The 13,243-nt window shown below is 40.6% G+C and overlaps 1 protein-coding gene across 2 annotated transcripts in view; it reads right to left on the bottom strand.

Annotated features, from left to right (window-relative positions):
• LOC126184682 (nuclear pore complex protein Nup98-Nup96-like) overlaps positions 1 to 13,243 on the bottom strand; it is a 222,623-nt gene that overhangs the window by 10,290 nt on the left and 199,090 nt on the right. For both annotated transcript variants that reach the window (XM_049927176.1, XM_049927174.1), the window contains 2 exons: positions 11,917 to 12,014; positions 8,710 to 8,956 (listed from right to left, as the gene is read on the bottom strand). In XM_049927176.1, coding sequence (XP_049783133.1) covers positions 8,710 to 8,956; positions 11,917 to 12,014 — 345 coding nt within the window. The remainder of the gene's footprint in view (positions 1 to 8,709; positions 8,957 to 11,916; positions 12,015 to 13,243) is intronic.

Genomic DNA, 13,243 nt, shown 5'->3' with positions numbered 1-13,243 from the left:
AAGGGGGAGGAAGGGGTGAAGATGTAACCAAGGCGTAACTAGATGTCATGGACACAGGGTGAAGACGTGTATATTTCTTACGGGTCTCTGTGTAGGTTAAATGATCGAGGGACTTATACTCCTGTATCTTCTTTTCCTTCTTATATACTGGGCAATCTGGTGAACGTGGAGAATGACTACCATGACAATTTACACACACAGGAGGGGGAACACAGGGGCTCCTCTCATGGAGTTGACGTCCATAGTCACCAGAGAGAGGGGCCTGTGAACAGCGGGAAGAGATGTGTCCAAAACGCAAGCACTTAAAACACCTCATAGGAGGTGGGATGTACGGCTTCACATCACATCAATAAACCATAATCTTAACTTTCTCAGGGAGGGTATCCCCTTCAAAGGCCAGGATAAAGGCACCAGTATCAATGCGATTGTCTTTAGGACCCTTCTGAACACGCCGAAAAAAGTGAACACCCCGCCGTCCTAGATTGTCCCGAAGTTCCTCATCAGTTTGAAGGATGAGGTCCCTGTGAAAAATCACACCTTGTACCATATTTAGAGACTGGTGGGGGGTAATGGACACAGGAATTGTGCCAAGATGGGTACAGGCACGAAGGGCCGCAGATTGGGCAGCTGAAGCAATTTTGATCCGCAACGAACTCGACCGCATCTTGCTCAGGGAGTCCAATTCACCAAACTTGTCTTCAATGTTTTCCACAAAGAATAAAGGTTTGGTATTGGTGAAAGTATCCCCATCAGTCCTGGTGCAAACCAGATAACGGGGGAAAGGTTTCGCCCCTAGCTGATGGGCCTGACCCTCTTCCCAGGGGGTAGCCATGGAAGGTAAGGCCGAAGGGGCAAGAGATGCAGCACTTGAAGAATCAGTTCCATGCAGAGAGACGGCCGCAGAAGAATGGCCAGAGTTCTGGACCCGTATGCGTTTCATGTGCATAGCGTCCGCCCTGATACCACCCACTCCGATCAGGGGCTCTCCTCATGGGCGCCACCCAGCCACAGCAAGGGCCGTCTGGCACGGCGGCCATTGCCAGGAGTTCCGATGCTCCAGGATGACGAGCAACCACTCCAAGGCATGCATGAGGTGGTCACAGCTCAGGTATCAGAAGTGTGATCCCTGTGTGTTCAGGGGGCTCAACCAAAAGGGTACATAGCGACCCCACCACACGGGCTGACTACCGTGCTGGCTATGCACCCTAGCATCAGACAACGACGTGAAAGAAGAGGTGGAATGTACTAGGAGGACGCACGTCGGAGACACTAGGTAAGGTGCTCTTCCCCAAATGGCTCACACTACGGAGGAGAAATTTTGTAATGGAGGTCAAACCCCAGAGGGGGACCAAGGAATGCCAAAAGGAGGAGGTGATTACGCAACAAAGCAGAATTGTAAAACCAACAGAACCAGGAGGATAGCAGGGGCCAACATAAGCAAGGACACCAAGAGAGGGACAGGAGAGGGGGACGGGAAAGGAGCAAGGAGGGGAAGGGGAAGGAAATGCAGCCCTGGAGAGAAAGAAGGCTGCAATAGCTCGGGGCCCCGTGCTCACCACGCACGTATCCACAAAAGAGTTGTGGACCCCCTGGGAGAGCAACGCATTGGTGGGGGGGAGAGAAGAGCACTGTCTGACAGAACATGCACACTGCACCAACAGGCACAGCATCAAGGGGTCGTGAGGCAGGGAGATGTGAAGGGTGTGAAAAATTACATGAGGCACGAGAAGACAGACTGGCAGGTGTATTGGCAGAGGGCGGCACACAACAAGGGTGGGAGGTAAGAATAGGGAGGAAGTAATAGAAAGTTGGGTGGAAACTTGGGTGGAGCATATGGGATCCGTAGGTTACAGCTGATGCCAGGATAATTTCGAGAGCAAAGAATGTGTTTTAAGGGTAACACCCATCTGCACAGTTCAGAAAATCTGGTGGTGGAGGGGAGGATCCAGATGGCTCAGATACTAAAGTAGCCATTGAAATCAAGCATGGTATGTTCAGCTGCATGTTGTGTCACAGGGTGGTCTACTTTACTCTTTGCCACAGTTTGGCGGTGTATGTTCATCCTGGTGGAGAGCTGGCTGGTTGTCATACCAATATGGAAAGGTGTACAATGATTGCAGCAGAGCTGGTGTGTGACATTACTGCTTTCACAGGTAGCGTAATACATTTATGGGTAATTTTACACAGTTTCATGCATTTGTGCATATTTTTACATATCTGCACATATTTTTAGATTTTTTTTACACATATTTTCTGTCATTCTGCTCCCCTCACAACCAACTAACACCTACATTTGCTCATCATTCCCATTATCCTACGCCATCCCTGCCACAATGCACCCCAACTCCATCTTTCTGCACCATTTCAGAGAAGTATCCCTTTCTGTGGCTAAAACCCAGTCCCACGTACTGTTTTGTAAATGCTGGCTAAATCATGGGATCCAATCAATGGCCTAGCCATAAAAATTCCTTGCTCTTGATCCCACCCCTTCTTTCACAGTGACCTTCATCTTTCCAGATTCCATCAGTCCCTGGCCCTTACAAACCTGGTACTGCAAAAACGCACCTCCACTGCAGAGGTATTCCCGAACAGTCTCTGCTCTCCCAGCAAGATACTGCTACTGTTCAACCTTTACTACATACATCACATCTCTGAAATCCAGTCCCTTACTCGCCAGCAAAAGAAAGGGCATCCATACACAATGTCAAAACAAATCCTGATGCAATCACCCTACCTACAACCAGAGGTTCCACCACTGTTGTTATGAATCCCAGTGACTTCCTTGTGGAATGCCTCTGCCAATTATCTGACTACTATGCCAGACTGATCCCATCCGAAGTCCAACATAACCTCCAATCCCTGTTCATAGAGTGAGGCCCTTCACAGACCCCTCTTGCCTGAATCCATTTCCTTCTTCACCCCTATGAAACCCTGCACACCGATCTCCTACATGCTCCCCAAAGTCCACAAACCCAGCAATCTCGGATGCTCAGTTGTAGCTGATTATTGAGCCACCACTGGAAGAATTTTAGCCCTCATTGACCAACACCTATAACACCTTGCCCATCTTTGATACCAACAACCTCCTTCACAGACTATCCTCCATCCCCACTCCTCTACCTCTTGGATTCTATTTGTCACTGTTGACACAACTTACCTACATACCAACATCCCTTACACACATGGTCTTACCACTACTGAACACTACCTTACCCTATGTCCTTCAGACTCCAAACCTACTACCTCATTCCACATGCATTTTAATAAATTTATTGTAACTCTCAACTACTGACAAATCCTTGGCACAGCCATGTGTGCCTACATGGCACCCTCCTATGCCAACCTGTTAATGGACCATCTAGGAAAGACCTTCCTAGCCTCCCAAAATGACAAACCCATAGTCTGGTTCAGGTTCATTGATGATTTCTTCATGATTCGGATTAAGGGCCAAGACACCCTATCCTCATTCTTTAAAAACCTCAACACCTTCTCTCCCATCTGCTTCACCTAGTCCTCTTCAACCCACGTCACCTTCCTGGATGTTTACCATCATCTCTCTGATGGCTCCATCCACACCTCTGTCCATATTAAACCAACCTACCACCAACAGTACCTGCATTGTGAAAGCTGTCATCCCTTCCATACCAATAAATCCCTCCCATACAGCCTGGCCACCCAGGGACGGCTTATCTGCAGTGACAAGAACTCCCCTACCTAGCAAGTTGATGATCTCACCAAGGCCTTTACAGATAGGCACTACCCCCAGACCTAGTCAGCAAACAGATGTTCCCTGCCATTTCCCAAAACACCCCCATCATCCCTACAACCCCAAGAACCAGCTACAAAAGAGTGCCCCCTTTGTCAGCTAATAACACCCCGGAAGGGAATAAGTAAACCATATCCTTCATCATGAATTTGATTATCTATCGTCATGCCCTGAAATGATGGACATACTATCCAAGATCCTCCCTGCCCCTCCTAAAGCAGTGTTCCATCACTCACCCAACCTCCACAACATCCTTGTCCATTCCTATGGCCCTATGCCACTCCCAATTCCAACCCCTAGCCACAGGGAAGACCAGAAACAAGACCTGCCCAGTCCACCCACCCAGCACTTCCTATTCCATTCCTGTCACAGGATTATCCTACCCCATCAGAGGCCACACCACTTGTGAAAGCATCCACGTCATAGACCAGCTCTGCTGAAACCATTGCACCCCTTATACTGCGCCTGTTGGCAGTCTAGGAGTCTAGTCCCTGCATATCCCACCAGGCACTGATCTTTTACACCCCCCACCCCAATACCTTGCTATCCTTATCTATCCCTATCCCTTACCACCCCACCCCCCCCCACCCACCCACCCCCTACATTGCTACTTCCATGCTATGCAACAGTTTGATTCCAGTCCAAGATGCTACAGACATTGGTCATGTGTGCATGAAGTGTGCTTGCTTGTGTGAATGAATGTCATGTTCCTTTACTAAAGGAAGCTTTGCTGAAAGCTACATACGCTTTGCCTTGTGCCTGTCTGCAACTCAACTTGTCGTCTGTACTGAGAGCAGTCATCCATCTTTTCCTTATACTGTTGATAAGGTAAAATGTAAATGTAAAGATGTAGAGGCATATATCACTAGGGATAAGACAGATACTGCCTACAGGGAAATTAAAGAGACCTTTGGAGAAAAGAGAACCACTTGCATGAAGATCAAGAGCTCGGATGGAAACCCTGTTCTAAGCAAAGAAGGGAAAGCAGAAAGTGGAAGTTGTATATAGAGGGCCTATACAAGGGCGATGTTCTTGAGGACAATATTATGGAAATGGAAAAGGACGTAGATGAAGAAGAAATGGGAGATATGATACCGCGGGGAGAGAGTGACAGAGCACAGAAATACCCGAGTCGAAACAATGCCCTGGGAGTAAACAACACTCCATTAGAATACTGACAGCCTTGGGAGAGCCAGCCATGACAAAACTCTACCACCTGGTGAGCAAGATGTATGAGACAGGCGAAGTACCCTCAGACTTCCAGAACAATATAATAATTCCAATCCCAAAGAAAGCAGGTGTTGTCAGATGTGAAAATTACCGAACTAGCAGTTTAATAAGCCATGGCTGCAAAATACTAACACAAATTCTTTCCAGACGAATGGAAAAACTGGTAGAAGCCAACCTCGAGGAAGATCAGTTTGGATTCTGTAGAAATGTTTGAACACGTGAGGCAATACTGACCCTACGACTTATTTTGGAAAATGGATCAAGAAAAGGCAAACCTACATTTCTAGCATTTGTAGACTTAAGAGAGAGCTTTTGACAATGCTGACTGGAATACTCTCTTTCAAATTCTGAAGGTGGCAGGGGTAAAACACAGGGAGCGAAGGGCTATTTACAATTTGTACAGAAACTAGATGGCAGTTATAAGAGTCAAGGGGCATGAAAGGGAAGCAGTGGTTGGGAAGAGAGTGAGACACGGTTGTAGCCTATCCCTGATGTTATTCAATCTGTATATTGAGCAAGCAGTAAAGGAAACAAAAGAAAAATTCGGAGTAGGAATTAAAATCCATGGAGAAGAAATAAAAACTTTGAGGTTCGCCGATGACATTGTAATTCGGTCAGAGACAGCAAAGGGCCTGGAAGAGCAGCTGAACGGAATGGACAGTGTCTTGAAAGGAGGATGTAAGATGAACATCAACAAAAGCAAAACAAGGATAATGGAATGCAGTCGAATTTAATCGGGTGATGCGGAGGGAATTAGATTAGGAAATGAGTAAATGAGTTTTGCTATTTGGAGAGCAAAATAACTGATGATGGTCAAAGTAGAGAGAATATAAAATGTAGACTGGCAATGGCAATGAAAGCACTTCTGAAGAGAAATTTGTTAACATCGAGTATAGATTTAAGTGTCAGAAAGTCATTTCTGAAAGTATTTGGGCGGAGTGTAGCCATGTATGGAAGTGAAACATGGATGATAAATAGTTTAGACAAGAAGAGAATAGAAGCTTTTGAAATGTGGTGCTACAGAATAATGCTGAAGATTAGATGAGTAGATCACATAACTAATGAGGAGGTATTGAACAGAATTGGGGAGAAGAGAAATTTGTGGCACAACTTGACTAGAAGAAGGGATCGCTTGGTTGGAAATATTCTGAGGCATCAGGGGATCACCAATTTAGTATTGGAGGGCAGTGTGGAGGGTAAAAATCATAGAGGGAGACCAAGAGATGGATCACTAAACAGATTGTACTGGGAGATGAAGAAGCTTGCACAGGATGGAGTAGCATGGAGAGCTGCATCAAACCAGTCTTCGGACTTAAGACAACAACAACAACAACAACAACAACAACAACAACAACAAGGTATAATGTCATTCTGTGATATTTGTATTAAAACTGGTACACAATGAGAAAATTCTGTTTTTAGATGCTGGTGCATTAAACATCCATAAAAAATCGTGCCCCTTTATAGCATTTGTTAATATGTAACATGCACAAAACGTTCTATTCTGGCATATTGCAAATTGCATCAAAGGTAAATGAGAATTTCACTATGAAACATGCATCGTTCTGTTGTGCAACAGCACAATGGGTAAATGCCATGCTACAAAAAGGGCATGCTTAAAAGCAGTGCCTATAAATATTTTGTCTGAAAACTCAAAAGGCCTTTTAAATAAAAAAAAATTAACATTTTGTATCTTCCTTCTTAATGTCTAGATATTTGCATTCTCTTCTGTCAAAGCGCTCCAAATTTTAGCGTGTAATATAACTATATTAGTGCACAAGAAACATCAAGCTGTAATCAAGTTTCAAATTCTAAGTGTTTGTCGACACATGGAGCACCCTCTCTTTCAGCATGACAATGCCAGACTACACACGATTGCTGCAATATCTACAACAAATTGGCACCTTGTGTTCACTGTCATTGATCATCCTGCAGACATTCCTGACTTGGCTCCATCTGATTTTCATCTACTCCCAAAACGTACAACACATCTTCGAGGACTTCACTTTGATAGTGATGAAGCGGTGCAAGCAGAGATGAGTTTGTGGCTCCGTGAACACGTCAAACATTCTACAATCAGTATCAACAAACTGGTCTTTCACTGGGAGATGTGTGTTCATCACCAGGGTGATGATGTTGGGAAGCAAATGTCTACACATGAAGAATGGAGATGTTTAATGTTAGTAACATTTGCCTCATTTAAAAAGCTTGAAGAGCTTTCGCATGAAAAATTCAGCAGCATTATTTTTCAGCACCCCTCGTATAAATGTCCATGGGGCGTTCACAAGTCATGCCTGGACTTTTTCTTTTGTCACCTACTGCTTCTTTCATCTGTTGGGCCTGGTGGTCTTGTGGTAAAGTGCCTGACTGGGAAACCAGAGGTGGCAGAATTGAATCCCAGTTGAACCATGGCAGTTTTTCAATCTGCCTCTAACCTAGGCTGCACAACTGAATGATGCAAACTTTCACTAGGAACAAAGCGAGGTTCTGAGACCATGTTAAACTATAGGTACCCTTTCTACAATAGTATTACTGGGGTAGGCTAGAAATGAACAAGTGGCTGAAGTAGCATCCAAATGAAAACTTGCACCAGGCCATTGAGCCACACAAAATAATTTTATCTTCCATCCCACCCAACATTTTGGGGTCAGCTTTACTCTATTCATGCAGTATCCTTCAGAACATCGTATAATTATTAATAAAAAGCAGTTTTACACGCCAAACTGTCTAGTTAACTCAGCTGACTGAAGTGCTTCCCAGATACTGGATGTACCAAATTATGTTCGTTTTCACGGAAGATGTATAAGCAGTAACTTGCTCTCGAAGCTATGAAAAATGAGATTTTATGAAAGTACTTTTGCAAGTATGATCTAATACACAATATCACTCCTGTTGATATTCACAGCTTAATTTCTGTTGCTGTTAAATTGCTGCAGATGGTGCAGTACAGTGGAATACCAAACAAAGCAACAGTATGAGGTAATTGATTGTAGATTAATTAGTATGGCCAACAAGTTTTAAATGAGAATTCAAAAACATTTCAATTTTGAGAAATTTCTTCTGCTTGAGACTGGGCATTAAATTTTATAGTGCAAGACCATCTCTGTGCCTACTGTGTCTTCCTGTACTGCCAAATTGTTAATATAAAAATAAGTAATTTTATACAACATTTTCTAACATTACAGATATAATGGATGAAGTTTTAGTTCATTGGATTTTTGTCGTGGATTCAAATGGTATATACTATATATACCAATTCTCCTACCCCCCCCCCCTCTACACTTTGGTTAAAACTCATTACGTTTGACTAGCATTTGTTTTTTATTGTTTTCGTGACACTCTTTAATTGCGAAAATGGTGTATTTGATTACTCAACTATTTCTGGTATCTTTTTCGGTTAGCTTCAAATGTTAGTCACTTAGCTATTGAAGTGTTAACATCCCTTACCTTCAAAATCATCACAAACACCGTATTGAAAATTAATTTCTTTTGCAAATGCTGTGGCCTTATTCTAATGAGTTCGCCACTCTGCTAGGAGAGGGGAATATATCAGTTATCTACCTTTGAAATATTAATTAGTAGTCTGTACTTTATGAATCGTGGCAACCCCGGAACTTGCAAATCTTGGTAATAAATACGTAAGTGCTGCCTGAACTGTATTTTCTGTACAAAATTAATTCAAGATTCAAATCATAAATATACAAAATGCTCACCTGTCCATCTCTGTATTGACTATGAACTCTGGAAGCAGTCTACAGAGGCTAATGGCATCCAACTGCACTTTCTGTAGTTTATAACCATCAACATATTCTGGATGCTTCAGCATGAGGTTAATTTTTGTCATCACTTCGAGGTACAACCAAATAACATATCCACCCTTCTCCCAATTAAAAAGAGTGTTTTCCTTCTTACATTCAATGGCTAGAGGTTTCAACAGCTTAAGAAGTTCTTTATACTTTTCTGAAATATGGGAAAAGAAAGGAGTTTATGTTTCCATTTACACACACAAAATTTTAAGCAAAAACTGTCATGTCTTTTCTTTCTTCATAAGATTTTCAAATGCAAAAAAAGTAACATTTTCCTGGTTTGTTTTAGGACACATTCAATACTAAACCATTAGTGTCCCAATTTCTGAACTTCTGGTCAACACCACCACCACCACCACCACCACCACCACCACCACCAATGAAAGCAATACAGCAGGGCTCGATAAAAATCGAGACAATCACAGCAGTAGTACATACTAATAACTGAATCACAATGTAAGAAATTATTTCAGTAATTAAGCTTATCCATTATGGATATTTTAGAACCCGTGACTGTTAATTGAATATAAATAAGTTATATATATCTGCAGCCAGTCACTTTTTTGAATAATTATGTTTTATTCCATGAACCAGTTTTTTAACCCTTTCATGTTCATCTTCAGATGGTTTCTGGAGGTCACATCATTATTTCTAGCGTAATGCAGGGTGCTGGCCCTGTAACAAGAAGATGAAACACGTTTTAATGTATCACCTTGACTTTTGTTTATCTGCTGATATGGATGTAAATTAATGTTTTTTACTTACTGCCATAGTATGGACAGCTTTTTTCTGTTAGTGTCCATCTGTCTGCTTCCATCTTGATGGCCATCCAAATGGAAGCCGACAGATGGACACTAACAGAAGAAAGCCGCCCCTACTGCCGCAGTAAGTGAACAATTCATTTACATCCATATCAGCAAATAAACAAAAGTCAAGGCGATACATTAAAACGTGTTTCATCATCTTGTTACAGAGTCAGCACCCAGCATTACACTGGAAAAAATGATGTAAACTCCACAAACAATCTGAAGAGGAAGCTGAAAACATTCGAAAACCGATTCATGGAATAAAACATAATTATTCAAAAAAGTGACTGGTTGCAGTTTTATGTAACTTATTTACATTGTATTACAGTAATACTTCTACGCTTAGGATGTTTAAGTCCTGCGATTTCTAGATCCATGTGAATCACACAGCAAAGCACCAGTATTACTTAGCTCTCCTTAACACCAACTAATACATCCTGTTTCTGAATATGTTGTAATGAAGAATGACAACTTTACCTCATCTGTGAATGCATGCATCTTTTCTTCAATAACCTATCACTCTTTTACATCTTACACAATTTCATATCTAAAGATAATGTAAAATCCGGAGATAATGAGAACAGGACAATTTCAGATGTCACCACATAGTACTAATGTATCCAAAACCATGCCTAGCACATATTTCTTCACATAGGTACACTGACTACATAGCAGATCAGAGGCAGCCGATAACTTGAACAACACACATTCGCTTTCATACACTAGTTTATGGAACCACATAAAATTTCACAAATTTGAACTGCAGCTAGGGCACTCTTGAATTTAAATATTGTGGACACCAACTAACAAAACAAAATGGTGTACTCTAGTGGAGTGTGACCTCGAAAATGCAAGATGCACATTTATTTGCATTATTTTACATTCACTTTAGTTTGAAGTTCTAAGCTCTGCTGTATTCCACATGAACACTACATGACATAGGTAGTTATGTATGAAAAATCAATATTGCAGTCAGTGACAACGAAGCTGATGAAAAAATTGTTACAAATTGTTAATGAAGGATACAAAATGGTGACTACAAGCAGTATGCTTCTGGAATTGTTAACTATTTATTTCAAAATACTGCTAAGGTAATGTACGTAGAGTACCATTGTAGACAGCAAGCACTGTTGATGGTCCTGTAACAATACTAAAACAATTTGAAAATTTTGTTTAAACAATTGATATACCTTACATCCTGAAGTTTTTTTTAGAAGAGTTCCTATTTTAAAAGATAACCTTAGAAGCGATTTCATTATAAGGAATCAATCAAATGGATTAGTTAAAACATTTATGGAATTCACATGAAGTGATTTCATGGAAGTTTATGCCTTTTTTCCATCCTATTTATTTCCAAATGTCTTTTACAAATGATCTGTTACTAAACATTCTGATGACATATAATCTCTATTTTTAGGACATCTTGTCTCAACACCACCAGACCCTTAAACAATTGGCTATTTTCTCAGATTCCGGGATACATGTGGGACATCGCCAACTGTGGTCTTAAACAAGCCATCTTTGTTTTTGAATCACGAGGACAGTTTACCAGGAATTTGAGAATTATTTTTATAGCTCCACAAATTTATTGGAACACATTTCCATTTGCCTTTCCAACAATTAAGACTGCCATTGTTTTATTCAGCTTCCTCTGGCTAACAGTTTTTTTTATTCTTTTCTTTCAAATACACACACCTAGATAATAAAAATGTTCTTTGATTTCTCTAATCAGATGGTAAATGATAATTATGACACTGCACATGCATTAAGATGTAACTATGAACCTAGCAAAAAGTAATAGTGAATCATCATGCAAACTGTATGTGAAATACATGCAATCCACAAATTGAAGGGAATTCTAATCAATGCTCTTATTCTTTAAGAAAGGAAGAAACAAACTAGAAGCAATAATATTATCAAAATACCTTATTACTATTGCACCTGACAGTCATTTATTTATTTAAATAAAAAATATAAAAATGTATTCTCTATAACCTGAAATTCCATTCCTATTGCCGTCCCCTTAACCCCTAAAAAAAAAAAAAAAAAAAAAAAAAAAAAAAAAAAAAAAAAAAAAAAAAAAAAAACACTCTCCCTCCTGCACCTTAGCCAAATCCTCTCCTTGTTTTGCCTAACATCAAACTGAATTATTCCATTAGGAACTACTGATGTGAAATTTCCTCCTACAGCTTCTGCTCACTTGCTGTTTCAGATTTAACAAAATATGTATTCTATGGGCAAATGCCCAATTCCCCCCCCCCCCCCCCCCCACCGACACACACACACACAGACACACACATATCCTTACCATTCACTACATACTCTGGAGCCAAATGTCTCATCAGAATTTTATGGGCAAAGTTGAACTGTCCTGCTTTATTTAAGAAACATGCAGCAAAATGATACCTGTAAGAAAAAATAAGAAATTATGACAATATATAGGAACAATAACAGTAATTGCTTATACAAATAGGAATTTAACTTCATGAAAGCACAACATTGGAAGTACGATTTCTCTTAGATTATTCTAAAAATGTGTAAGAGACTAGATGCCGTAATTGACAGTAAATCTTAACGTAAACACTGATGGAACTAAATAATCTTTTGTAGTGGAAGAAAGAATTATCGAACAGTATTTGCAATTTACTGGAACAGTGCAACAATTGCAGATCCCATATACAAGAATACTAATACAGCCACATACATCAAACACTTAAGTTTAGGGACAGCCTACCATTAAATAACAATCAACAAAACAATGGAAAATCCAGGATGTAATGTAACAATATAATGGAAAATAATATAAATAATGAGTCTGGCTTCAGCAGCCAGAGACTGTGTGTGTGTGTGTGTGTGTGTGTGTGTGTGTGTGTGTGTGTGTGTGTGTGTGGTTTTTTTTTTTTTTTTTTTTTTGACAAAGGCCCTGTTGGCCGAAAGCTAACAATCCCACAGTCTTTTTGTTGTGCCTTGAGTGACAGTAACATTTCTCAAAAGGGAATTATAATGATGTCTAAGCAAATAACACTAAAAGATTCCTGAAACTTATGATAATGGGGTAAATTTTATGGCAGGTAAGTCAAGAGAGAGAGAGAGGTGAAAGCAGGATTTATATATGAAAGCCAAACTAAAACATTACTCTTAAGTTATTATGTAAGGATATACCTGTGAGGTTTCAGCTAACTTTGTAGTTCAATCAGTAATTAGTTCTCTCTCTCAGCTGGACATCCAATGCTACAAAAGCACAGCCCATAAAAAACCTATTGAGGACTGCCAAGCATGTCAAAAAATATAGGACAGTAGCTGGGATTTGAAGTTGATATTGATAGATCACTCACTTAAATGCCCTTGTTAGTTTTCTAAGTTTTTCTACTGCTTTCGACAGTGAAAAACATGGCCAGTATCAAATGGCACAAAGTACTCACTGTCACGGGCTGTAAGTGACGGGTGTATCTATGTAGAAATTACTTCAGAATTCATACAAGTAAGATGACATCTCTTGATTGTCTTTAACTTTAAGGGACTTTCGCATGAAATATGTACAGGGATTAAAAATTTACTGCAAATTTTTGTAACTTTCAGTGGATGTTGTGTAATAAACCAGTCAGAAACAAGTCTCCTCAGGCAACAAATTTTCA

The sequence above is a fragment of the Schistocerca cancellata genome, chromosome 4 (genome assembly GCF_023864275.1).
Source record: "Schistocerca cancellata isolate TAMUIC-IGC-003103 chromosome 4, iqSchCanc2.1, whole genome shotgun sequence".
NCBI classification, from domain to species: domain Eukaryota; kingdom Metazoa; phylum Arthropoda; class Insecta; order Orthoptera; family Acrididae; genus Schistocerca; species Schistocerca cancellata.
Note: the sequence above shows the minus strand (reverse complement) of the source record. Positions and strands in the feature narration are given on the sequence as shown.